Genomic DNA, 27,963 nt, shown 5'->3' with positions numbered 1-27,963 from the left:
TGGATGGATGGATGGATGGATGGATGGATGGATGGATGGATGGATGGATGGAGATAGTAGTTGAGCTGTAGAAAACATATTCTGCATATTTGTGTAGGTTTCCAATTGTTGTACTTCTCACCCCAAAATTTTCTTTTCTTAATCTCAATCACTCTATTTGTGATCTTAAGATATTTAGACCTAATATAATTTCAGTGTTTGTGTTGGTATTATTTAACAATCCAAACATTAAAATGCAAGTAAATGGTTTTGGTATTATGAATTGGAGTGTAAATAGCTAAAAAACTAGTTCAGGAACACTTAAAACCCTGGAAATATATGAACAGATACAAAATATTTGCAACAAACTTGTTAATTTTTATAACCTTTATGCTTTTTTTTTAACCCATCTGCTGAATATATATTTACAGACATTTTTTATTCAAAAGTAGCATAGATAGTAGATCCTGGGATAAGAGACAAAACTAGTGCATATGTAGTACGTGTGGGCAGGTGTCCTTAAGGAGAGTGGAGAAAAAAAAAAATACAAATCTTCATCCTCTTCCATTCTTTAAAGCATCTGCACACAAAGACTAGTGCAGAAACTCAATTCCAGACAAACTGTACAAAATGAATGGCTGTTTTACATAACAATAGATATAAACCCAAGCAGGGAATTCCTGCATGACAATGAAGACTCTCTGCACATAATCCCCACCCTAAACCTCTACTTTTGCACAATAATCTGCCTCCAAAGTAAGCCTCAACATGGAGTCAGCAAGGACCTCAAATCATATGCTTGAAATTATTCAAATAATCTCAATATCTGACTCAAATTTGCTTGTGCTATTCAGGAGAACAAAGCTATTTCAACAATTCACCATTCACCTGATATGGATAGAGCTGGTACTGGTTGCTCTCGGAGCATGGCAGAAAAGGAAAAGGGTAAGAAACGCTTAGCTCATGAGCCACTGATGATATTGACATGGACCAGGGCTGTAGTGAGAGCTGAAAGTAAAAGCTGAACATTATGGGCTATTGTTCTGGAAAGTCAGTATATAAATGCACAAAAAAAACTCATCCAGACTTTAGACAGCGAATAAACAAAAACAATAAGCTCACATCCCAATGCAACCAAAAGATCCACCAAAAAGATGGACGCTGCACACCATTATTATGCAAACCATATTCATTTCCAGACTTTCACAGGAAAATGTTTAAAGAAATTCGCAACTAGCATCAGTCACACTATAAACTTCTATCAACATTCTTGGAATTATTATTGAGACTTGGTTAATCAAATTACATAAATATTTTTATTCATTCAGAGGGTTGTATACACGCCAACATTAAAAACGGACCTTTGCATGCAGATGAAAGATGAGGATGTAAAGGATAAAGCAGAGGGAAATTCTGTCATTTAAGAAATGCAAGAAATGATTAACAAGAGCCTTAAAATGCTAATCACATGTTTTACCTTTCCATCAATCACACTGGCCATTTTTGGCATCCTTGTTTTTTTCTGTCTTTCTAAGACTGTTTGTCTGCTTGGCTTGCCAGCTGTCAGTCTTTATCTTTTGGTCTCTGTCAGCTTGTCAGGTCTGCCTGTCTGTCAGTTTGTATTTTAGTTGGCCTTTCCTGCCTGTATTTTACAGAGAATGAGGCCAGAAAACTGGCTTAGGAGGTTTTGTAAAGCAGAGAAAGTCTGTGATGCATGACCCAGAAGGACTGATGGCTGCCTTTTGGACTATTCATTGTTAGACTTTTGTTTATGAGCTCAGCTCTGGGATGCATGTTCATTTATCACAATCCTGACACTTGATTGTCAATCAGTTATTAAGATCATGGCCATCTAGTGATACATTTTCTTATTAGAAATAAATAGCTCCATGATTTAAACTAGAATTTTCATAAGCTGATTATAAGTACTCTCATGACGAAATAAATATTGGACCCAGAGTAATCTGCTTTAACACCTAAAGTAAACTGTACAGAGAGTAATTACACAAGCTACCAGCTTTTATCGGAAGTCAAACGAGGCCACATGGAATAAATAAAAAAAAATAAAAATGGAAACATTATGTAATGCTTTGATACTTTTGTTCTCACACACAGATCCTCTCATGTCAAGATTTCAGCTGCTTGTGAAATTTCAACACCAAAGCTAACCTGAACAGTAATAATAAAAAGATGGAGCAATAACTATAGAGATGATGATGATTTTCACCCTGATCAGCTGAAACCTGTAAAGGGCTAGTCAAAAAAATGAAAATGAACTTATTTATTGAGCATTCAACACACTGTGCACCTATAAAGCTCCTTGGTGTGGAATTTGCACCAGTGGCAGGACAAGTCAAAACTGGTTATTGTCTTTATTTCTCAGAATGACTCAAAACATAAATTCAAAGTAACACAGGAGTTTATTTAAGCAGATAAGTGGAATATTCTTGAGAGGCCAAATTAGTCACCTAATATTAACCCAACTGAAAATGCATTTCCCTTATTAAGAGACAAAACTTTGGACAAAAAGGACCTCAAACAAATGGCTACTAAAAACGGCTGCAGTAAAGGCCCCGCACATTGAAGAGGTAAAAAACACAGCATCTGGTGAGCTTAAGAATTAAGGAAGTTATTTCCAACAATGGGATTTGAAACAAGTATCAGAAAGATTTTATTTAGAGTTATTTAATTTGTCCAATCACCTTTGAGCCCCTGAAATCAAAGGATTACGTTTAAAAACTGATTTAGTTTTTTCACATTCATATACAGTAACTGTTTTTCAAATACAAAGACCCTGCAAACATAGTGCTTCTATGTGAAACCCCTAAGACACACAACAGGAAAAAAATGATCCATTACATATGATAATTAGCTAAAAACTAAAACTCAAAGCTAGCAATGTGTACAGGCGTACATTGTACACCCTTTACTAAAAATTGAACACCCTGTTTTTGGGATGTACCGCTTTGGTATGCCCAAATTTCCTCCAAAATATGGTGGAATATCTAATATCCTTAGGAAAAACTTTTTTCGCAGGAACAAGCACACTTGTTTGCCAACAGGTAAGCTTAATAATGAAAAGTTTACGAAAACTCATCGAATGCCTGATAACTACAGGATTATTTTGGAATATCCATAGCAAATGTCAAACAGATGCTCTTCAAGGTAATTGGAGTCTTTTTTTCCAAAAGATCGAAAACTGCTTGTGCAACACATCAGCTTACATTTACAAAATTTACTGATACATGAAATTGTGACAATCAAGTTTCAGAATTAGTTTCAGTGTCGGGTGTGTTCTTAACAGAGTAGATACACATAAATCAAAGCAGTCCTGTCTACACGTTCTCCTCTGTTGGTCTGCAGATTGTGTTGAAGACTGCTTCGGTTTGTCATTGTTCAACTTAATGTATATGTAACAATCAAGTTTTACCTTCTACAGTAAGTTTAAGTTGCACTTTCTGATTGTTTGAATTGAACGGTTGAAAATTATTTTTTTCCTAAAAATGATCTCATGTCTGCCTTATGAAATTTCCCCCTCTAATCAAACACACATACTCCCCATAATCAGGACAAAATTAGCGTTGCAACAAAGACAAAAAGTTAGTTACATTCCAGTCCAAATTTTGACTTTCTGAATGGGGGAGCTCTGCCGAGCAAAGCCTGAAGATGTGATACAGCAAGATGTATACCCTATAATATATTCCTAGCTAAAAGGTTTAAGACTTGGATTTCATTTTGTACAGCTTAAATAACATTTCCATTCCTTAAAGTGCATCAGTGATCAAATGTAAACAAAGTGGGAGAAAAAAACATGGTGCAAAAGCCTGATTGGAGCTGCAGACAGTTGTCATTTACTACAAAATCTAACAAAATATAGTTTAGCTGCAGTGTTATAATCAAATTTTAATGCCTCTTCAAATGTAATTCCTTGGAGTCTCTATTTAATGTTGAGGATATACATTTCAACTGTTGGTCTTATTGAAGGTGGTTATAAAATGTAACCACCATTTTCAGTTAGGAGTCTTACAAAGAACTCAAAATACAAAAGCATACCTATAAAATGATACCATGCTTTAAACATTATGAGCAAAACACTGCATGTTTTATTGTGTGTGTATCTGTGTGGATTTGCTAAGAGAATGTGGTAACTGTCGGATAATCAGAGTTCAGATTTAGGAATGTAGAGCCTGGGGGAAGCCAGGGTAAAAAAGGCAGAAAGACATACAATTTGTGGGTTTAGTTTGGTTTAATCCCCTGCCAGGCAAAGCCACTACAAAAGCTCTCAGGTAGAGACATATCGACACTGGTGTGGTCTCTGTGATCAAAGCTTACAGCGTCGCCCTGCCCTCATGCCTTGGAAAATGGACCAATTAGCGATGAGGGTGGGTTGAGAGTTGCTTGTGCTGCATGCCATACACCTAGCTGGCAGCAGCTTTAGACAAGGTAATTATACACACTCACCTGTCTGTCTCACTAACACTCATGCCCCCTGCTATTATGGCTCACTCATCTCTCAGCACTGCAGCATTACATCTTTCTAACATGGGCCAATACTATACGACACGAACTGAACTGTAGCTACATGTGGGGGCAATTAATCTCTGTTGTAGAGCTTAAACGTCTCAAAGCTACTTGCTGTCTTCAGGAATTTACTGTTAAGCTGATGGTAATGTCAGTACTACCAGCTATGTGTGTCTCCAACTTCTCTATTCTGATATAAGAAGCACATGTGAATCCTTCATTCATATGAAATAGTCTTTTGGTATTAATGATAGCAATTATATAATATGACAAACATTGAATCTATAGAAGGATATGCAATTGGAAGCAGACATCATTGAGTGTTAAAAAAACACAGCCTAGTTTACACTGACATTTCCAAGCTTTCAAAAAATTAATGAAAGCCCAGATAATGATATCATGTTTTTGTAAGCCTCTAAAAATGTTAACTGCATTTGATTCAATGGAGTCCTCCCAACCAATAGATGTATCCCATGGCAACATCTCATATTGCTTACTTGTGTGACATTGCAAAAAGACTAATCAGCTAAGATTTTAAGAATTGAAGAATTGAAGGGTAACCCATCAATATTACTCCCAGCTTTCTAAATGTGCCACATTCATCTACTGACATCTATGAAAGGTATGATTATGTGTAACCATCATACTGTTACTGAGATTGTTTGGAAGAAAAGTTTCTGCTTAAAGGTATTCAATTTCAATATCCAGTTGCAATGAGTATGACAGCATTCTCACCTAAATTTATTAGCGGTTACTCTGATACAAGCTCTAAAATATATCTCAGCAAACCAGCTGGTAATGATTATTAGGGATAATTTTTACCATCAAATAAACATCTCAAATTCAAGATGAGAGAACCCCTTTACCTAAGGGGAGATATATGGATACTCATCACTCCAAAGAAAGACCTGAAAGCTAAACCCACAGATTTCACTCTTTACCCTTAATCATTTCATGCAATATTTCATACATTATCTATTATATGAAACGTGTGCACTATATGACCATTGCATCCTATGTGCAATGTCTGTCCATAAGGGCTGCATACTTTAAAGTATACTGCTAGGTAAACTGAAGAGAGAAGGAATCCTACATAATATGGAAAAAACAGTGTATTGCTGTATAAAATGATCACCAGTCATTGATCGTCTGCTGCCCCAAAGGCCACTGCAGTTATGGAGCATTGTTGTTAATAAATTAAGTTCTGGGATCATTTTATACAGTTTTTACTAATTCGATGGGTAATTATTATTATTATTAGTGTGTGTGTGTTTTTTAGTTAAAAGTAAGCGTGATTAATATGTTTGATAATTTCCACTTTGTAATTCTGGCCTAAAGTCCTGGCTGAAGTTACACCAATCTAATCTCAGTGTAACACACACGTTACCTACCTCATGTTACAGAGACTTTGTATTGACTTCTATTAACTTCGCAATTCGCATTCATTTCTATGGCCAGATCCTCACAGGAGCCTGACCCTAACCAACATATACCTAACTCTGAATCTAATCTAAATTACATGCCTTAGCCCAAAACATCTCTCACGACCCAATCATGGCTTGTGGATTATCTGACATATATCATAATAATTGAACTTTATTGATCTCACATTGGAGAAAATTTACCTCTCAATTTAACCCATCCACTTGGGGTGCAGTGGGGTACCGTCACGGGGCAGCCGGTGAGAAATCCAGGGTTAAGGGTCTTGCACAGAGACCAAGACTGTGCAGTGGGGCTTGAACTCACAACCTCATGGTGCCAAGCTCAACTGTATGCCCTAACCACTGGGCCGCCACTCCCCACCTTATATCTAAGACATAGAGTACTTTTGTATAGAATTAAGGGGTAAAAGACACACCCAACAGGGGTTTCTTAAATAAAGTTTTTGTTGTTTATGCAATTTTTTTACTTTTATATCAGTTCCTTAGAACAGAATTGCTTTACATGCTCTCAGCATGTGTTTACACAGCAAGAGCTAGTAGTACATCCCCTGCTACCTCCATTTCTGTTAGAAACATTTATAAATATCAATGTAAATAACTGGCCAATGCACATGAGATAAATTTTTAAAGAAAGATTTAAAGAAATCTTATTTGAATGGAAAATTAGAAGACTCCCTGTTTTATCATTTTCTGGGTCCAAATAATGTGGAATTACCCTAAATTAAGATGTCAGTAGTGCTGTTAATATATTAATTACACAGATTTTTTATTTATTTTGAAGAACTTTCTTTAAAATATCAGAAATGTAAATTATGATTCCCTTTACCAAATGATCTATTATACTCTAAAATATGAAAACAAATTGGTACTTATCCAAGATGCACAAAGTACAGTAGAACAAGAAAAGCCAAATATCCAAAAACAAAACCCAAACCAAAGTAGACCACAACATGTATTTGTCCTTGGTAGCCCTATATCTGATGTATGGTTAAATTTGCTCATTGCTTAACTTGAACCGATTAAATACTGAAAAAAGGAGCCATTTAATCAAATATTTGAACAATATTTAAATATTAACAGAACTGCAATTTTGTATTTAACCTTTCCTAAATGCCCGATAGTTGTAATTAACAAAGAAGCATCCTTCAGGATGCAAGTGCAGTGTGACTGTTTAATGTCAATCTTTTTTTCCTCTTTATGGTAACTTTTAAAAAGGCTCCTTTAGTGTGTGACCTCCTGTCACATAGCTACACAGGATTCAGACCTAATTAGACCTCTTGGATTGTGTAGGTCACTCATGCTCACCTTACAGAACCAACTCCAGAAATAAGTGAGCGATTTTTGCACAGTAGCTTTTTTGCTTTCCTGTAGTTCTCCTTTCCATTTGAGAATTTCTAGAAAAGTCTCTCTGACAAAAAAATTGTGTGGGTGAAATAATGTGTGAGAGAGCAGCAATCTTGGTCCTAACACAGATAGGTGCTCGCTTCTCCTCTTTTCTAATCTATCTCGTCTTGCCCTACTGTTGAGACACCTAATATTTTCCTTTTTGTGATTATTTTAGCAATACTATAAAGATGCGCCAAAGGTTGCTTTTCAAAAAAATTATGCATACTTACTACTCTGTTTTTTCAGGCCTAAAAGGTTCTCTTTATGCATCCTGCAATTGCAAGCACTGATAGGTTTGCAGAGAAAAGAATTCACAAAAACAAATATGTTTACTACAACTTAGACTACTGTCTCTGTTTGCAGGTCTTGACAAGAAATACGCTTTCTTTTAGTGAACCACGAAATATATAGCTATAGCTGTGAGCTTAAGAGCTTGACTTCAAAGAGACTAAGAGGATTTTTTTAAGGCATTAAAAAAAACGTCCACCTTAAATAAACAGGATAGAGTTAAGAACCTACTGAAAAGTAAATCATAGCATGACGCCAGTTCAACCTTAAACCAAAGCAAAGATTACTAAATAGACAAGATTTCAGGGTGAAAGTATGAACATGTACCAGAAATAAAGAGGAGCTAGTATTGATAGTGTGGCCAGCTTTTTTGTGTGTTTACAGTATGTTTGTAATGCAGACAGTCTGTCTAGAATGCGCTGAACCTTGGACCAGAATAGCTCTGATAATGCATCTGTCATTAATGTGTCATCTGGACATGTTTCTCAGCACGCTGTGGGGGAAAAAAAAAACTAAACAAAAAAAAAAAACCTTCATGACTTGATGGTCTGCTTTATTTAAAGCCGTTACCATGACTGCACATGTTAAAGTGATACAGACACATAGTGCTTCAGTAGAAATAGGCCACCATTTCAGAAGACACAAGAGCCCATATATAGTGTAAATATAGCTGACTATCTTTTAGGGTTAAAATGATTAATCAATTGAACCAAACTGTAAGTCTTAATTCTTTGAAATGCTTTAAGCTGACATATACAATAGATACATCCTATGGAATGACATACATAGTAGCAGTACATAAATTCTATCGATCGATCAGTGAAGAGATACAATGTGTCATTCAATACATTGTATGTAGTCTAGTATGCATGTCGTTCAATAGAATGTTCAAACATCCATAAAGACTTACAGAAATTTAATCGTGCTCCCCAGAGTTGGTCGTTCAGCCTTTGTCATGAAGGAAAAAAACAAAAATTCTCACACTAACGATGCTAAAATCATCAGGAGAGACGGATCTGCAGTAAAGGCTTTTCTGCAGATCCCTTTCTTACTTTGACTTTTTGACAATAGTTATAACAGTGTGTCCAAGACCAAAAGTTAAGCCTCCACCTATGTGTTATCTTTTGTATTTGGATACATATGTACTTATCTGTGTCAACTTAAAAAAATTAGTGGACAACATGATGAGCACCTCACTGAAATGCTGCTGCTGATTTTTTTATCTGGCTATTGATCCTGAACTGGCTTATCAGCCATAATCTAGGAGGTTACCTAGATCTCCCGTTGAATTTTATATAATGTACAGCAAGCTTGTCTGTATTTTTTTTTAGAAATATATATTTTGCACTATGTTACATGTTAACTGTACAAATTAGGGACGTAAAGAAACAATCATAGATGGTTTTTCAGATTAAAATCTATTATATCCAAAGAAATTTATAAAATCCACTTAAAAGGAACTTCACTTACTAATGTAATTTTTCCACTGTTGACTAGTGGGCTTTAGTGTTTATTCTTGAGCAACATCTCAATTGTATTTGCAAGACATTGCCATAGCAGAAGCATGCTAGAACAGAAACATAAACCGAGAACACGTTATTTATTTGTTTTTTACTCAATGGGCTCTTAAAGTTATGACTTAAATAGTTTCCATTTTGCTGTGCTGCATGAAGCAGCAGCAGTGACTTCTCTGCTCTGCTTGGAATGTGAGGATGTGATGAGAAGTAGAAGGAATCACGCAAAACGGTTGTAATGTTATGATAGAAAAAGACATCCTGGCAATATGCATAATGAAGGTTTTTGTGAGTTTTTTTTGTAAGTTAATGTGTTTTAAATATGTCTATTTTAATACGGTGTAAAAACTGTATTAAAGATATATTGTTGTGATACAATATTTATATATATTTGTTTTAACATTGCATATTGTAAAACAAATATTAAGCCCTTCATGTTGTTGAAACATCCTTTCAAAACAAGAGAAAATTTAGGCTTTAATAGTTAGTTGGTCAGTAAGATCAATCAACTTTAGGTAAATTCATTCATTGACAATTGCATGAAAATTAATGAGTTAATATACAAATGTTTTTAATCCTAATTTATTTTTTTCTCCTAATAAAATGTATTTGTGCTTCAGTGCTCCTGAAGTTCTAAGTATTACAAAAGGGTAAAGGCAACATCAGTGGAATTATTCAAAAAATAAGATGGACTGGTTTTTTTATTAGATACACTTTAGCCCTTCAACATGCAGAGGTGAGAGATCCTTTATCAGTGCAGATAGATTGTCTGTATAGTGTAGGATTAGATCAAGTAATGTCACTATCAGACATGTAGAGATTATTAAATAACACTTTGCACTTTGGGCTGATGGATAACTGGCTGGTTGAAAGATAAAAAAATATATATATTTTTTATGATAAGGTATGCAGCCAAGCAATAATCTTTGCTGATAAAACCATCAGATTTTGTTGGTTTTCCTGCTGGAGAAAGACTAAACAGCCTATTTCACAAAATATTTGAGTTAATTCCATGAATGATGAGCCCCGTTGGTGCTCAACAGAGGCTATTCCAAGAACAGGGGTTGAAAGATCCCTTGATTCTGCCTTGAAGGGTTAATGTGGGCTATTTCCAGTACAAATGAGGTGGTTAAGAAATTGGCAAAATGAAATAAAGAAATCTAAAGTGATATTTGAAAAACAAAGATATTTTTAAGTAATGAGCAGCATAAGGTTTACTTGATCAATAAGAGTGAGAAAAAAGCAGAAATTTCAGTAGGTAACAGGAAGGCTGACTGCATCACACCATTTGTTGTGCAAAAGTTGTGCTGTTTTATCCATTACTTTGGGTCTTAGAACAGGCTAACCTTGCTACTACTGACAGACTTTTTGACATCTCAGAGTAAATGTTAACTGGTAACACAAAATACTATTGGAGAGTATGTGTTAGGAATCCAGTCTGTGTGGGTTGTGTTTTTGTGTTTTCCCCCTCCACCACCAGGTGGCGCCCTGTTCTCATTGGTCCTCCCACACACCTGCAGCTGGTTGGCTCATTACTTAGGACTTCTTAAGCGGTGGACTGTCACTACTTTGACGCCAAAGTGTTTGCCAGTTTTGGGTACTATAGCCAAGCTGAGTTTAGCTTAGTCTAACTTAGTCTTTGTTTCTCTGAGTCTAACGTGATTTTTGTCTTTTGCCTTTCGGCAGGAAGTCATTCTGCATACTGGATGTTTGGCCTTCTCCCCCTGGAAGGATTGTTTATGCTTCACACTGAGCAGGGGATTAATTTCCACACTTCCCGTTCAAGTTCTCCAGGAAATCTAAGTGGCTGTCCGCTCCATTGCTCCTCAGGAACCAACCAAACCAAAACCTGTCCGCCCTCGAACGAGCCCCTCCATCTCTGGAAAAACACACCGACTGGATCCTGGGAAGAAACCTTTCTCCGCAATCGTGAGTCCCGTTTATTGCTGTTTTTGCAAGACGTCATTCAAAGTTCCCACGGACCCTGAACTAACCTCTGTGAACTTCCCTTTTCACTTCCAGTTCCGGTTCACCAGCTCTCTGAGTTCCCCAGAATCCAACCAATTTGAACTCCTCAATAAACCTGTTAAACTTTTACTCTGGTTTCTCTGAGTGGTTTTCTGCATGTGGGTCAGATCTCTTAAAAAACGTCATGACATTATAGTTTTGTTAATGCGTGCTAAATGTTAAAACTAAATTGGGAAAATAGTTATATATTGTACATCCTATAATTATTTTGTCTGAGTTTGAAAAAGTGGGCAATGCCCTGTGTTCCTTCACATGTTGTGTAACATTTAGTCTGCACCTAATATGAAAATGGCATCTCACAGCAGCTCTTAATGCTAAACATGCTCATTTGCTACTGAACCCAAGGCATACATGGTTATGGTGAGATATTTGATAACTGGGTGGGTCTGGGCCGTTGATATCATAATGTTCAGTATTTATTTAATTGCGAAAGCATTTTTGTCAATAAACAGCTGCCTTTCACTCACTCAAGTATAGGTATTCTAGCTTTATTCTTCAGAAGGATGCTTCAAATCCAATATACTAGCTTTTTTATGAGAATACATGTGGTTTTTGTAAACATGGAGTAAAAGACATCCAGCAATGCTTATTACTCTGTATAACCGTATTTCAAATCACAATGTTAACAGCATCCTACTCGCTAATGGGCTTTCTACATCCTCTCAGGACAATGGGACTGGTCCTTGACTTCTTTATGACTTCCCCTTTATGAGTCCTTGGCTGATTACGTCTTTAAGGACCCTTTAATAAGAGCTGAGCAAACAGTGCTCTCAGCAGAACAAATGGAAAAGTCTGAGGCTGATGTGGGTGGCTTTCTCTGTCCTTGGGCTAAATGCCAGAGCTATAGGAATGGACAATGATAATAAAACATTTCCTGAAAACACGAGCCAATGATAAGCCTCAGAAAGCTTTAACCGCAGTTTCACGGAACATTGGAAGATATAAAAAGCTCTTCATCTGGGGAAAGAATATTCCCACTATAAATTTAAATAATAGCTTTTTGAACACAGCTAATCAGAGAGCTTAGCATGAATATTAAATGGAAAGGATTGCCTTTTCAAATTCTGCTTTTGTCATCATCTGAACTTCACTATAGTGGTGGAAATACACAGTATATGCTTAAATTATTTGTCTTTCAAGGTCTTGGCAGTAATCCAGAAGCAGTTTGAGGCCGTTTAACAGCCACAGCAGGCCAACTGAGGTTCACCTTAAGCTAAACTCTAATTTCCTGCTTAGTGAGAGTGTTGGAATATTACTTAAGATAAGAGGACTGGAAGAGGAAGCAGAGTGAATCCTTGTCATGTTAGGTGGTGAACTCTTCTGTTCACAGAGGAAGCAAAGAAATAACTAGATAAAGAGCGTCTCTTGCTTCTGCCAATCCAGTCCTGAGAAGCATAGCACCTCTGTGACTTTAGAGCATTATTTACATATTTTAAGAAATGAAAGGGTTCTCCTTAATTGTCCCTACCACATTTGGTCAGCCGCCCTGTGAAGTCATAAAAACTCTCCCCAGCAACTTGTCAGTGTGTTTAAAGCACCTAAACAAAAACCAACTCTTTTCCAGCCTTAACAAACACTGTGCCCATCTATTTACATCTCTCTCCTTCTGCATGATACCCAGGTTTTAATCACCCACCCATGAGCACAATGCTGGACACTTGCCTCGCAGACATTTTCAATAGACGGAAATTGGAAATGCAAAACAGACCAGTAGTGAAAGGACATGCAGCCCCATCTGATTCCAATCAAACAATGGAGAATCTGCTCCTGTTTAGCCAACACTTCCTCCAGACACACAGGGAGAACAATAAGACCTTATGACTGACGGTCTGCTGTATCCAGAACCAAGATGAGACCAGGATGGGAACACATCCCCATATAGTTGAGGCTTGACTTGATGAAGACAGCTGAAATGAATAAATAATTTGTTTCTGAAAATACGACAACTTCAATTTAAAGAAATCAGTGAGGCATACAAATCAATAATGAGGAGAAGAAAGGCAGATGGCAATATGATTATTGTCACTTCTCCAAAAAGGACAATAGTTATTATTCCTGATGCAGATTCTTGTAAGGCAAAATTAGTTCATTTTGAGAAGGAAGAAAATGTGACTTAGTGTCATATGCCAAATTGGTTAAGGTCCAATTACTTTTTCATGTTTCACAACCATCTCTTTCCCTGACAAGAATAACATAAGAAACCTCTTATATCATTTTAAACACAAGACTATGGCATCAAAGTGTAAATTGCAGTAACATTGATACTTAATTGCTTGGTAACTCAATAATTTCCTGCTGACAAAAAATACATTTTCACAAATTATTTACAAGCATGAGGAAAATTGTTTAGTTCCTTTGCTTTGAATACAACTTGATCAACAATTAATCTGATTTGCACACTAAAAATGTAGGTTTCTCAATATCTTTTAAAATTATGTACATTTACTGCTTTTGGACCAACAATTAATGATGAAATACTGTCCCTAAACATCCAGATGACTGCATATTTACATCAAATGACTCATAAATCTTTAGTATTTTTTTATGAGAAAAAATAAGACAAGTTTTCTATTAAGCTTTAAAAAATTAAGAAAACAAAAAGTATTTTGTTGCTTTCTTAAACTGAACCATATATCAACCAGCTAAATTGCATTACTAATACAGTGTTAAGATACTAGTTTAAGAAAATGTTTCAGCATTGATAATATAAACTAAACCACTATAGCATTAAAAATAATCAGTTGAGCTGAGCAGGAAGTCTAGAAACGTCCTTGGGTTTTTTTACATTTGTCAATATGAAAATGTGCTGTTTAGCAGTTAACATCTTTTGAATCCCAGTCCTATATCCGCCACTTGTACTTCTCTTTGTCTGCTTCACTCTGCAAGTGAAGACAAAGAAAAGTACGAGTAATATTGAAAGTCAGATCAGCAGAGCTGTTTGGTAAATCGGTTGGTCAGATTTTTCTAACCCAGACAGAAAGTAATTGGCTGAGCATGGTGTTTTATAGCTACAAACTAACTGGCAGAGGCATCTTTCGGATGTATATTGTTCCCCAATGAGTGATCATAAACTGTGCAATCCTCGGCATGTTTGTTTACATCATAGGAAATAATACTCTGACTCAGACAAGGGGTCTCAGTGGCTTTGATAAGGATCACATCTATTTATTACACCCACCAGAGCCTTTTCAGTGAATAGCTTGATAATGGGTTGTCTCGCCAGAAAACATTTAGTAGACACAGGAGTTGTTTTCTGAGTCTTGGTGTTTGCAGTATGTAAGGTTTTGTTGGATGCTATATAGATGAACAGGAAGTTTAAAAAAAAAAAGAAAATCTGCAGATAAATATGGACAGAAAGCATTTATTATACTTTCTAATAACCATTCATTGCAAGTGACATTTTGTTTCCTATCCTTGTCACAAGTCTGGAGTCTCCCTACTTGACCTTTGCAGAGCTGACATCCCTCTCAAGGGTAAAAAATCAACAGAGGACCAATGACAGGCCAGTTAGTCAAACTCTATCAGCTGGTCGGAGCTTTATCTCTCACACTATGACTCACCCTGGGGAGGAAAAAGTGCTGCACTAAGGCCAGTTCAAAACTGTGGGACACACACATATACTCACACAGACCAAAAGACACTAAAAGACCTTGACCTGCTCATTCCTTTCCAACGCATCAATGCTAAAGCTCTGGCTGTTACTAAATGCAGCCTTTAAAAAGAAAGATAATTTAACCAACACTTTGTTCAAACCCCAGTCTCATGGTTAATCCTTCACAAATCCAAAACCTCTGTGGGACTCTTGATTAGCCAAAGTGGCAAAAAGAAAATAAAAAAATACCCAAAGGAAAGAAGCTTATGCAACATTCAACAATACCAAAGTCATTGCAAAGGAAACTCTGAATATTAGAAGCAATGACAAAAGTTAGACACAGGAAGAGAGTGTATCTAGGTTATTCCCACTCAATGTATTACTTCAATAAAAAATGGAGCTGTAAGAGAATCAACAAAGCTGTTATATTAAAGGACAAAGATGCAAAAAAAAAGCTGTCATGTGGACGCGCTGTATATACTGTAGATTTCCCATGAATCTTTTTCTTCTTTTGGCACATTCTTCTTCTTTGACTATTTAAGCTGATGTAACAAATAAATGTCTCCACTGTGAGATCAATAAATTCAATCAATCAATCACAGTGCATGATTAAAAAAGCATGAGTAAAAATTTATTTGCAAACCACACTATAATTTGAAATATTTGTTTCCTAATCTCAGGCTCATTCCTCAGACAAGGTTAGCCAGCAGAACCAATATTTGTAGAAAGTAGTGTTTAGAGTATAGACAACTTAACTGTCAATAGACTAAAATAAATGTTGTTAATATCTTGCTGAAAATTTTAATGCCACTTTTTCATTTGCTCTTTTAGTTGGTGCAAATGCTTTTGCTTTTTTAATATCTTTCCTTTATCTGTTAAATTGTTTTCACTGATCTGTGGAACGAAAAATATATCGACATAGATTTTTAAAATTTGCTTTGCAATTAAGTGACAATTAATTGATGAAATCGACAAATTTTTAGCGATTATACAAACTTATCCATATCTAAATATCCAAAACTGGAAAGAAAAAAAATGAATTCTACAAAAAGAAAAATACAAAACTTTACACTAGTAAGTTTCTATCACACAGGGAAAAAAAGTTGTGCAGAATTTATTGTAAATCTAAACATTTGCAAACATTTGTTAAAATTCTGACAAGAAACTCATACTAAAAAAATAAACCAAATTCTTTTTGCTGTGTCCATTAATGATAGCAATACAAGAAAAAGTCATTTTCTTATAGCAGTACACCATTCATGCCCTGCAAAGTATAAAGAGGCCATTTCTAAGAGGGTCATTGCAATTTTTGCATTTTATATAATCGCAATTATCTTATACGTTTTTTCTCGCAAATATTTTGTATGTGTGTAATATCTTAAATGTAGTTATGAAAACACATATTGATTAATTCATTGCCGACAAAAAGAAACAGAACCTACAGCAACCCACGCATAAGCAAACACCACATGATTATATAAAACATTTGTTTGTATGTTGACTGAGACCTTGCTTTAGACTTTATGTAAAACACATAGATCTACTCTAGTTTTTAATCACACGTATAAAGCAGAGTTGGTCTTTTTATCTGGTATCTTTTAACAGAGCCAGAGCAAAAAAAGTAAAGGAAAGCACATCTGCTTCACCAGGGACCTGAGGAGGTTCAGATCAAAAGCCTCCCTGTATATACAGCAGTTACTCAGCAAGGCCCTCATCAGCTGGTAAGGCATATGATTCAGACACTTAAGAGGAGAGGTCAGTATCAGTCTGTGAATGCAAGAGACTCTCTCAGTCTGGCTCTCGCAAGACTGCGGCAGCCAACCCAGCTGGGCACACTTCATGCATTCAATAAGCCTGTTTCTCATATATGGTAAGGCGCTGTGGCTTACATGACACCTGGCCTGTTTGATCAATCCTCACTTAATGTAGAGGAATCTAAATAATCCAGGGGAACATCTGAGGTCAAAGTAGATTAATAATTAGGGTGCAAATCTCTCTTTTTACAACAGAGAATTACTGTCAAAGTAAAAGTCTCCCTGTATCTCCACTCTTTTGCAGTTATTGATCTGGAACACCTACACTCCCATCACTCACCCTAACTGCAACCACTCACACTTTTGCAAAGTGCAGTGGTCCTGAAAATGAATCAAGGTATCAGAATTTTACCTGTGCTTTCAGAGTCTGGATCACTTCTTTGAAACGTGCTTTTCATGCAAGATGTGTTTTAGCTGACTAAAGATGCTTTAATCCAAACAACAGAGGATGCAAAGTAAATGAAGAATCCATTTTCTTAACATAGCCGTCTGTATCATTTTGCAAACTAAGAATTCCCACTATTGTTGGGATTTAGAAACAACAAATATCACTTCTGTAGTTTTAAGAAATATGAAAACCCTGAAACGCATTTTTTGTTTTTACGATAATACCTCTTTGGGATAAAGGTACAAATGTGATTGTCTAATGTCTTGCTGGTAGGTAAAACTTCGTCAGAGTCTCACATCTGTTGCAACTTGACAGGTTATCTTGTCCTGCATTTAATTCCTTTCATCTTCCTATAAAGTAAGGCCATCTTCAGTGGCAAGAAAATTAAGTCACCACCATGATTGCACAAAGGTACAGATAGGTTTGTGTAGTAAATCAAATAATGCAAATCACATAAGGGTTAGCTACCTGCTCCATTTTGTGTTTATTTCCCCTCAGAATCCAAACCAGTGTAAATCAGAAACAGCAGGTCAAACAAAACTGAAAACGGCTGAAAACTGGCTTTGTTTTGTGTTTCCTATTGATCATAAGCGGAAAGTCTATACTTCAGTTCTTATGTTTTGTGAGTGCAAGAGCCATATTATTACAATTTAAAAATGACCAATGATTCAGTTATAGTTGGTTTGCTGCTGGATTGAAAACTTGATCATTGGGCAATTATGACTCGTAAGGATGGTGCCCGGACATGTTCAATAACCTAATGTCCTAAAAACTGAGAAGACAGTCATTCAGTTTAGAGGAATTCAGGCTCTGTTCTCTAGTGTAGACTGGATCTTGGGATCATGGTGACCCAAAAAGGTTCCCCCCGCATAACCTTAGTTCTACATTTACTTTTTGAGTGTATTTTAGCTTTTACAGTTATTATTAAAGTAGCTAGAACACAGAAGTATCCATAAATCTCTGACAAGAGAGTCTGCGGAGCTTAATCAATACTTTCCAGCCTGGATCAACACCTTTTTATGGAGTTCCTTTTTCTTACACTCTGGAGGAACTGTTTCCTAAATGCTTCTTCATTCCTAATGATGGGCGACAATGATACCCCACATTTTCCAGATTTTTCCGCTGTGTTTTCATGATTACACTGCCTATATATATATATATATCATCAGTAGCAGTTAGTGTCCCCTTGACTGGGCAAATATATTGTTGGCATAAATATTATGTATGTTCTTCTCTTTTAGTCTTTATTATTATTATTATTCTATTTAATAATAATTATAAAATAAAGTGTTTTCTGACATTGAAATACCCAGTAATGGATGGAAAAGTGCGCATGATGCAATGTGCGTGTATTTTGGTCAGGTTGGGAACCATGGCCAGTTACCTTATTAGAATATGGTGGCCTTGCAAGGTTGATGCCATCTCTGATGAGTTTATCCCTGATCATGATCTTCAGCTTCAGCTTGGGGTACATCACCAGCTCCCTCCTGTTGCCCAGGGTCAGGTTTCTTTGCGCGCCCATGTAGCCACCGTTACGCCCGATTCGGTCACTGTTAGGCTCTGTCCAGGATCTAGATCCCCGCAGCTTGGACTCATGCTCCAGTCCGTGACCTGTGTATAATTCTGCCGCGGGTGGCATCGGCTCAAGAGTGAAATACAGTCCGCTGGCCGTCTCTCTGGCTTCCTCTCTCAGCCTTCTCACCGCGTCATGGATCCTCTGTCTGTGGTGAGGGATGTAGACTCCGATGGCATCAAGGTCGGGGTCTCCTATTTGTTTGCAAACTTCTAGGTCGTCGTATCCGTTATCCACGAAGGACTCGACATACTGGGAGAGCTGAAGGGTCTTCAGCCACTCGAAGACAATGACAGGTCCGCTGCTTGTCATTTTGGCTGTTCAAGAAACGCAGGTGGCTCTTACTTTCCCGTTCTGCGTTTCAAACGCATTCTCAGTCAGGCACATACAGTGGTTTTAACTCTAAAACTCATGGGCGTAAAGAATTGGATTAAACACTTTGAGCATAATCCATGGCAAAGGGTTGAGTAACCATATGCAGCCACATTTAATCATGAAAAACAGCACCTCTTCTCAATATTTAGAAATACATTCATGCGGGACAGTTTTTCTTTTGTGTTTTTGAAGATTGGTCCTCCTGCTCCAGCTGGGTTTGTTGTGCGCAACAAGGCTCCCTCAAACAGTCAGATGTCTCCAATCGTTTCATTCAAACAGCTTCAAATTCAGATTATATCCATTACGCATTGGACGGCTTCAACAGCTCCTGTTTTCCTCGAGTCCTTTCTCTGTGCGACCATCAGGAACGAAGGGAGAAATACATCCAATAAAACGCCACAGCGTTTTTTATAATACACAAATATATATATTAAAAAAAATCAAAGCTGCAGCAGATCTTCTTGTAACGCGCTCAGTCCAGTTCCTCCTGCAGCCGGTGGCACATCACTGTGGAAGCTGCGTCCAAGAACCAACACGCTCCCCGCTGCTGCCGCTCCAATAACGTCCACGCCCCCTTTTCCAAATCTTACATTTAAAAATAGTGATCCAAATCCTTTTTTTCTCCTCTCCCCTTCTCCAAACTTGTCGCGCTGCCTCGTGGCTCCCTCTGGGTCACCAGTTTCACACTGAAGTTAGTCCGAAACAATGACTTAAGAGAAACGACGCGCACAGACAATTCCCCCTGCTGCTTGCTTTGATATTATTCTTTCACAAACATGCCATTTCCTCCACTGAGTACACCTTTTGATTGTGCACACACACACACTTAGTCATGCAGATTATACTTGAACATACTTTGGTTTCTTCACACGCATGAGCTCCCTCTATGTGGTGACGTTGGAACAGCTTCTAAAGCAGTAAATGAAAAGTTAACCACCATCCCTTAACTTTTGTTTTCTATTTTGTAAAACACATTGAGGATGGGTTTAAATTATTTGGATATTATGAGTAAAACAACAGAGCAATGCATAATAGAGCAGATTCCAGAACAGTTTCTTCCCCACTGCCATTAGATTGCTGGATGTTGTATAAAATTGGGGTTGGAAAAAAAAGAACCCTAAATGTTGGAAACTCATATACAGTCATATGTTTACATTTATTGCTGCTGTTTACCTTTTATCACTGCTGCACTTTAAAAAATGAAAAAAACTTGAGAGCTGTACTGAAAGAATTTTTTTTTTTGTATACACTCTGTGTACAAAATGGCAATAAAGTCTGTCTAAGTCCTCTAAGTCTCATTGTAGTTTGGAAGGGACAAAAATAAATGCTTTTAAAAGTTGGCGCTTGTAGTGGTGATTAGGGCTGGGTAAAAAAATCGATTTGATTGATTTTGGATCGATTCCTTTAGATTTTTGTAAAATCGATGTGTAGGGAATGAGATCAATAAGTTTTATAGTGACCTGCGTGATGTTCACATTCAAATGAGCAGGTGTGTGCAAATGCCGACCTACCTGAAGTCTGATATCTGGAACCATTTTGGATTTAATACAGCTAAAGATAATGTGCTGGAAATGTGACATTAAGGTGAATTCCCACTACATTGATAATGAGTGGCGCCTCGCATCTCGTGCCACAGTCCACGAAAATGACTTCAAGCCAGACAGCTGCAAATATCGCCAATAATTTGACTGAAGACATTAACGAATGGAGGCTGACCAGCAAACACCCTGTAGTTGTTACAGACAACGCTGCAAATATGGTTTATGCAGGGAAGATAATGCAGCTCATGCATGTCTGCTGTGTCTCCGCTGTTTCACGTCTGCTTGCTCAATGAGGATTCACTTTTTCACAAAAAATTTTGCACTTATGAGACAGTTTGCACTTTGTGTTTAATATGACAAGAAAAAATAAAATACATGAGTTGTTGAACCACTTTCATTATTGTAAAAAATTATTGAATCGAAATTAATCGATTTAGAACTGTATTCATCAAAATCAAATCGATTCAGGTCTTTGGCCAAAATACCCAGCCCTAGTGGTGATTTAAATGAATATATGTGTGCATTCACCCACATTGGTTATTTTGTAGGATCACCAATGACTGTAGGTCTTCTTGCAGCTGTAAATTCTTAAGAGAATATCAGTCAACTTTGCATCAGTTTAAAAGCTGATATTGTTTGCAGTTCTATTTTGAAAAATTGCTTAAGTTCAATAGTAACACATGTGTTTTACCACAGAATGTTATTTAGATATGATTCTCCTTGAATACTGGCCAATTCTACCACATAAATATGCTTTGATCTAAACCGTTCTATTGTACCTCTGGCTGTGTGTTTTAGGTTTATGTCGTACTGGAAGATAAACCTCTGCCTTGTCGTTTGTCTGATTCTGTGCTGTGTTATGCTTACCAGCTTCCCTGTTCCTGCCTTGGAATAGAGCCCAACAGCACATTGTTGCCACAGTTTCAAGGTTATGTGCACTAGTAGTTTTCTACCTCACAAAGCATTATACAAATTGGCAAATAGGTTCAGTGTTGTTCTTGCCAGAATATCTTTTTCAACATGTTTGCTGAGTCTTCTTCATGGCCTATTACACACTGCTGATTGGATATTTTCAGGTTTCCTTTAACAATGACTTTCTTTTCACCAGTCTTGAATAAAGATTTTGAAGAGTGGGTGTTGAGTGCATGACTAAAAACTAACAAACTAAGATGGTGCCAGCAGGGTGCCGGCATATAGCTTATTATATGACTGGCACAAAGAAGTGGGGGCACATAATAACTTCTGCAGAACTGGCTTCCAGCCAGCTACAGGATTCATTATGAGATTCTGAATATTAAAACAGACCAGATATTAGAACAGCCCAGTCTATCTGCATCTTGAAATCTTTGTTAAAAACCCATGTGTTTGCACTGGCTTTTACCTCAAGCTGAGAAGATAATTTTATTTATTTCATCATTGCATTAGGGTAGACCAGAATTCTGCACGGGTCGGATTTTTCAAAAGTGTATCCGCCCGCGCCTTTTGTTATCACCGCTGGGTACCTGAGTCCATTCAGGACTCTGGGGTAGACCTATATATTATTTTTTTTCAGCATTTTAAGTTTGTGATATTTGTATTACTCTAATTTTATTTAAAATGTTGTTTCTTTTTTAATTTATTCCCATTTTCATTGTTTACCGCACATAGTTATCTGTATTCAATGCGATAAATAAATAAAGTTGATACTGACATTATCCACAATATCCACACTTGCTCACATGAAGTGTAGACTGCATCAACCCTGAATTACCACAATTTTTGGCTGCTTACTAATACTTTCCTTGGCATATCTTTCGCTTTAGGTGGAGGGCGTGTTTAGGTAGGTTTGCTTAATAGTGATACTATATTTTCCAAAGATGGGATAAATGGTGCTTCTGATGTGTTCTAAACCCTTAGGATACTATTTTTCAACCTTATTTTAATTTCTGATTGTCACCCTGTGTGTTTCTAACAAACCATGTGTTGTAGAATCCAAATATTAAATTGCTCAATGTTAGATACCATTTGTTAGATACCATTTGAAATTCAAACATTTAAGCTATGGAGAAACAGTCAGGAGGAGACTTAAAGGAATAACACTGCTTGAATAAGACCTGTCTGCCCTGTCCGAATGGATGTCAAATAGGCTGGTGCTGATGCATGCTTCCTCAAATGTGAGCTGACAGCTTGTTATGTTTCAGTTTGATACAATCACAAACGCAGCTCTTACCTCGATGTGATTTGGTCTGTCCCATTGTGACATGTGGCAAGACTAAAGAATGAACCACAAGACCATTATAAGTCTTCTTATACCCCTTATGAGGTAAGGAAGAGATTGGGGAAATAAGTTAAATACAGTTATTTGACTTGACTGTGTTTAAAGTATTTTTCAGTAAGCAGTCAAGTGCATTGACCTAATCTCAGTATGAATTCCATTTGTGAAAAAGACAACATGAAGAACAAGAAAGACACCTCACAGACAAAAAAGTAGAAGGTAAAAGTAGGATTGGGTTATGAAGCAATATTGCAAGTTACAAACATCTCACAAAGCACTGTTTAATCCATCAACCTAGACGCTAATGGTTGGAAATTAAAAAATATCTAATCATTTAAATCTTTTAAAATAGAAGATGCTGATTGCTCCTGTCAAGTAAAGAGCATGACCAACTGGCTTGCGGCATCATCGCTCAATGTCATAATCACCAATGACACAGGGGACGGACCACTGCACAGACCACACTTGCTAATTTTGACATGCAGATGCCGTCTTTTTACAGCGCAGTTGCTGCCAAACCCACATTCTCAGTGTGTTACTACAGCATTGATGACATTCTGTGGAGAAATACAGAGTGCGAAAATTGCCTTTCAACAGCCCAGAGCCGTCAATCAGTGAAAACATGTTGGACATTATAAAGTAATAAACACACAGTTGCTAATATCTCTAACCCCATAGCTGAGGAAAATGTGAGACATTCTGCAAAACATTTTTGAGGGAATAGATTGATAGACGAAAGATTTAATGTAATATATTTAATATGGCAGTGATATACTGTATAAATACACTGTAGCAGCCAAGAAATGAACAACAAGACGTGAAGAAAAAAGATTTCTTCACACCTATATATATATATACATATATATATTAGTTTGGTGTCAAGAAGACTTCAAATAGCACATATTTTTTGTTGCAGATAAAGTTTCTTATTACTTTAAACTTTAAAAATACTTTACTTAAATTAACCCTGAATGTAAGCAGATTGCATGTTTATTCTAAATATATATTTTTGGATTATTTACAGTAGGAACAGAATATGAGCATTTCTTGGCATATGGAACTTGAAGTCTGCTGTGCTCTGCAGTAAATGGACTCAGAGAGCATACTGCCAGTGCCAGGATTGCAGTTTCCTCCCCACTGTCCTGGACTGTAGTGAGCCACCACCCACTGTTACAGTGGCAATGTCACCCGCATGTTTGAAATTATTTAAAACAGAATGTAAAATTAAATCAAACAATGACAACAATGTCAATAAAAATTTTAGAAGCTTTATCATGTTAGATATTGTGTGTTTTAACACAATTTCTAGGAAACTCTGCAACAATAGAACAGTACATACTGTAGCATACCCCGGTGACATTTCACAACCATGGAGAGTTATAAATCTATCTTTTACAATATTTAAGTCTTAAGGACTTAATGACATTACTTATGGATTTGGTTGTATGTCTTTGAATGCCAAATGTTTAGATTTCTGGCAGAGGCCATCAGATTTTTTTTTAAGATCTTTTATGTCAAAATATCTATTCTGCCACCAGTTCTAACATGTTTCCTAGGTTTTTCGGAAAAGAAACTGTCCCACAGCATCAGAGATCCTCCACCCCACTTAATAGAGGCCATGAGGTGCTTTTCCATGTAAAGTGCGAGTTAATTGTAATGTATATATAGTGTCCAAATGGCAGGTGCGAGAATTAGGAAATATAAAATGTTTGAAGGGTGATGTTGCATATCAACAAACTAGAGAAGCTCAGGTTTGTAATATAGTGACAAAAGCAACCCCATCTGTGTGCAGCTTCTGGTGAATTCACCACATAGGAAGGCCGCTTAATCATATTGTAAATCCAGACTTTGTGCAGAGGTGCCCAATAATGAACTTCTCTTGCTTTATTCAGGTAATAAAGGCAAGCCTCTTTCTCAATCTCATCTACCATTAAAAAGGAAAAAAGCTAAGTGTAGCTCCACCCAACGTCTGTCTATCCAGGCTTCTCTCAGATACAGATGTTAGATGTAAGGAGGGATTCTGATGCTGGATAACAAGCATCTGACTTCTGATTTTTTAGGCACAAAATAAGTTTGGTCTGAATACAGTGTTAGTTTTGACCAATGTATATATATTTAGCTAAAGTCCCAGCAGCATATAGCAAACTCCACATATTTATGTGGAGTTCTCTTAGTCCCCAATGTACTGTAGATATCATCTGATGTTTTTTAGGGAGACTTGTTGATTCCAGTTGTCCCTGTGCTGCAGGTCATTAAAAACAAATATTTAGATCTTTATCTACCCTTCCTTTCTCCTGATTGTTTTTGAAGGAGAAATACATTTGATATCCTTGTCCAGTTTAGCTGCCAGTGAAGAAAAACTGCCCTATGTCGACCTTATATTTATACACTGGGCCAACAAGGAGTAATTGGCTGTGAGTTCTTGGGCACTTTGATCAGCAAATTTAAACACACCTAATCTAAAGACGGTATAAAATGAATATCTAACTGTTATACTGAGGGTTTATTTAGTTTTTTTTTTTTTTTTGTATTAAACAGGATTTTGTATACTCAAGGCAAAGGCTGAATTTTTATTAATTCAATTTATGGAAAAAAAAATCATTTTTTCAGGCTTCTCAAAGGTTTTACTACTGTGAAAAAGGCTTTTAGTTTAATTGGCTTTTTATTAACTGAATTCTACCAGTGCAATTTTTAAAAGGGTTTTTTTTTTTTTTTTTTTTTTTAGTTCACTATTCCAAGAAATAAAGCTTCATATATTATTTCAACAACGAGCTGCCAGAGTATCCCTGTGTAACATCTCTCCGTTTTATAGACCTATAATAAAAAGGCTGTTTGTGGGCATTTTTCAGCACTCAGTTACTCTCCTTACTAAATGTAGCGGTCTTGCCCTGCAGCCAGAAAGCTGCTGCAACATCAATTCACTCAATAACCGTCTCTTAATATACAGAGTAGGGCTGTGGGTAAACATGTGGTGGTGATATTGAGGTAATAGGTTTTATAACCTGCTTTGTCTGAGTTGATTGAAACATTCAGCAGGGCGAAGAGAAAAAATCTCCTGCAAGTAAATTGAAAGAGGTAGAGCAAGATGGTGAAGCAGAATGACAACATCAGCTTTTTCTATGCAAATAGTTGACTTCTTGTGGGTTATTATTTGTGCTTTCTGTCAGAAAAGACTTCATTTCGATTCAGTTTATTTATATAGCTCCAATTCAGAACATATATTATCTGAAGGCACTTTAAAGAGACAATTCAACCGGATCATACAGTCAGATTGGTTCAGAGGGTTCTATCTAAGGAAAACCCGCTGATTGACTCGACAATCATTAGGTACTGCTTTCTATTGGTTGGTTTTTTTAGAGTTTCATGGGCTTAAGTTGTAAGGTTTCATCACTTCAGAGCTCAATGTGGAAATCCTTTGAACTAGAAAATGACTTCTGTCTACCTAAATGCAGTAGCACCATGGGGGTCATAAATGTGAGATCTCAGCAAACATTTCAGGGGGTTGTTTTTTTTAGGACAGGTAAAGATATGCTGTCTTTTCTGCTGGCAGCTCAACAGCAGAGGAAAAAATGTTAAAATATATGAAAACATATTGTATTTGGTCCTGAAAGAGATACAAGGAACAGTATGAGCTGTTTTTTCACTCTTTTAACATCATACATAAGTCATTGAAGTGTATACCTTAGATTTATTAAGTATGGGAGATTAATTATGAATGTTTTTATTAAAAACTTGCAGATTTGTTGTGCCAATATTGATAGATATCAAGAACTGTTGTGGAATCCATCCTTCTTGACCACCAAGTTTAAGCTAAAGACAAACATCCCTAATCCACAATGCTTTGAGTGCCATGCTTTTACGTATGTGCAGTGTTGCTTTGTCCAAAACACACCTTCTGGAATTATAACCAAAAAGATCAACATTGGTTTTATTAGAATATAAGACATTTTCTGTCACATTATGTGAAGATTTCAAATGTTTTTCTTTGTAAGCAATGGCTGCCATCCTGGTATCCTATCACCCAGTCATATAAGGAAAAACCTGACATTTTTGTTACGTTATTAAACATGCCCACTCTGTTTATTTGTGTGTATGAGGCCTTAAAGTACATGATTTATAACTTTTAACATATTCCTCTGATGCTGGAACTGGCATTAACTGTATGATGTGACCAATAAAATATCAAAAATCCAAACCAAACATTATTTGTGCAAAATCACAAGGATTTTAATGAAGGCAGGTTTGCATGACTCTTTTTTAACATTACTTTTAACATGGAGCTTAATGCTGAGAGCAGCTTTACCCCATGTACAGGAGGTTTTGCAACCTTATGCAACCAAATCATTCTCGATTTTTCCTACCCCCTTGAATTTCTTTATGTATTAAACTCCCCAGGTGTTAGATAATACTAAAAGGTTTCTATCAAATCTCATATTGAGAAAGATTTTTGTCTTTACATATATGAAAGGTACTTCTGCATATCACAATATGTGAAAAAACTTACATTTTCAGTGTTAATAATCTTCCTCAAGTGGTATAAATGACACCATCTCTCATTCTGACCTGCTGCCTCAGGTAACCTCTTAAGTTCAAACCAAGGGTTTAGTCCAATAAGAGCTGCAGCTTGTGATGGACAGATCTAAGACAACAGAGGAGATGACTTGAAGTGAGGAGAAGGAGAAAGAGGAGTGCAGACCTCCTTTTAAATCAACACTATACTCTTCTAAAGCTTGGCCAGTGGAGTGTTTCAGCTTAATATGAAGACTGAAGGAAACATTGCAACAGCAGAAAAATGTTGCAGAGGTTTATACTTTTCCTTTCTTGTTATTTATTTAGAGTAAAAAAAAAAAAAACTGTTGACTTCCTGCTTATTTTTCCTTGACGGCTTGTATTGGAGCACACATTTAGAGTTTTAAGTGAGCCCTTAGGAGACAAGGTGCCTAAAAAGATTATGTGCAGAGCAAGTGGAGATACTCGCAGCCATAAAGCACTGCTAATTAAAATTGCGCTTGTTGGAAATAAGCAATTAAAATTAATTATCACTTTATGCAAAAGTCTAATCCGTACAACAGAAGGAATACTCTAGAAATAGATCAATATATTTTGATTGAAACGAACCACGAGTAGGATCATTTTAAATAAAACAAGCAAGGGGGCTGGCCTGTAGTTCACCCACAATGCACGGGTGGAAACAGGAAGACCAATAATCTTGGAAAACACTGTTACAAAATGAGGAAGGCAGTTCCTATTCTGTGAGGTGATGGGGCA

General features: G+C 36.7%; 1 protein-coding gene across 3 annotated transcripts in view; it reads right to left on the bottom strand.

The window, feature by feature from the left end:
• The window catches only part of sash1 (SAM and SH3 domain containing 1), a 201,075-nt gene extending 181,435 nt beyond the window's left edge, over positions 1-19,640 (bottom strand). For 2 of the 3 annotated variants that reach the window (XM_015376773.1, XM_015376775.1), the window contains exon 1: positions 18,337-19,639. In XM_015376773.1, coding sequence (XP_015232259.1) covers positions 18,337-18,837 — 501 coding nt within the window. In that variant the 5' untranslated portion in view covers positions 18,838-19,639. Of the gene's footprint in view, positions 1-18,336 lie in introns of all 3 variants that reach the window. The other variant, XM_015376774.1, reaches the window with a different exon arrangement.
• Between the last annotated feature and the right edge of the window lie 8,323 nt (positions 19,641-27,963).

The sequence above is a fragment of the Cyprinodon variegatus genome, unplaced genomic scaffold (genome assembly GCF_000732505.1).
Source record: "Cyprinodon variegatus isolate N-32 unplaced genomic scaffold, C_variegatus-1.0 Scaffold141, whole genome shotgun sequence".
Taxonomy (NCBI): domain Eukaryota; kingdom Metazoa; phylum Chordata; class Actinopteri; order Cyprinodontiformes; family Cyprinodontidae; genus Cyprinodon; species Cyprinodon variegatus.
The sequence above is the reverse complement of the archived record's forward strand: the minus strand, read 5'-3'. Positions and strand labels throughout refer to the sequence as shown.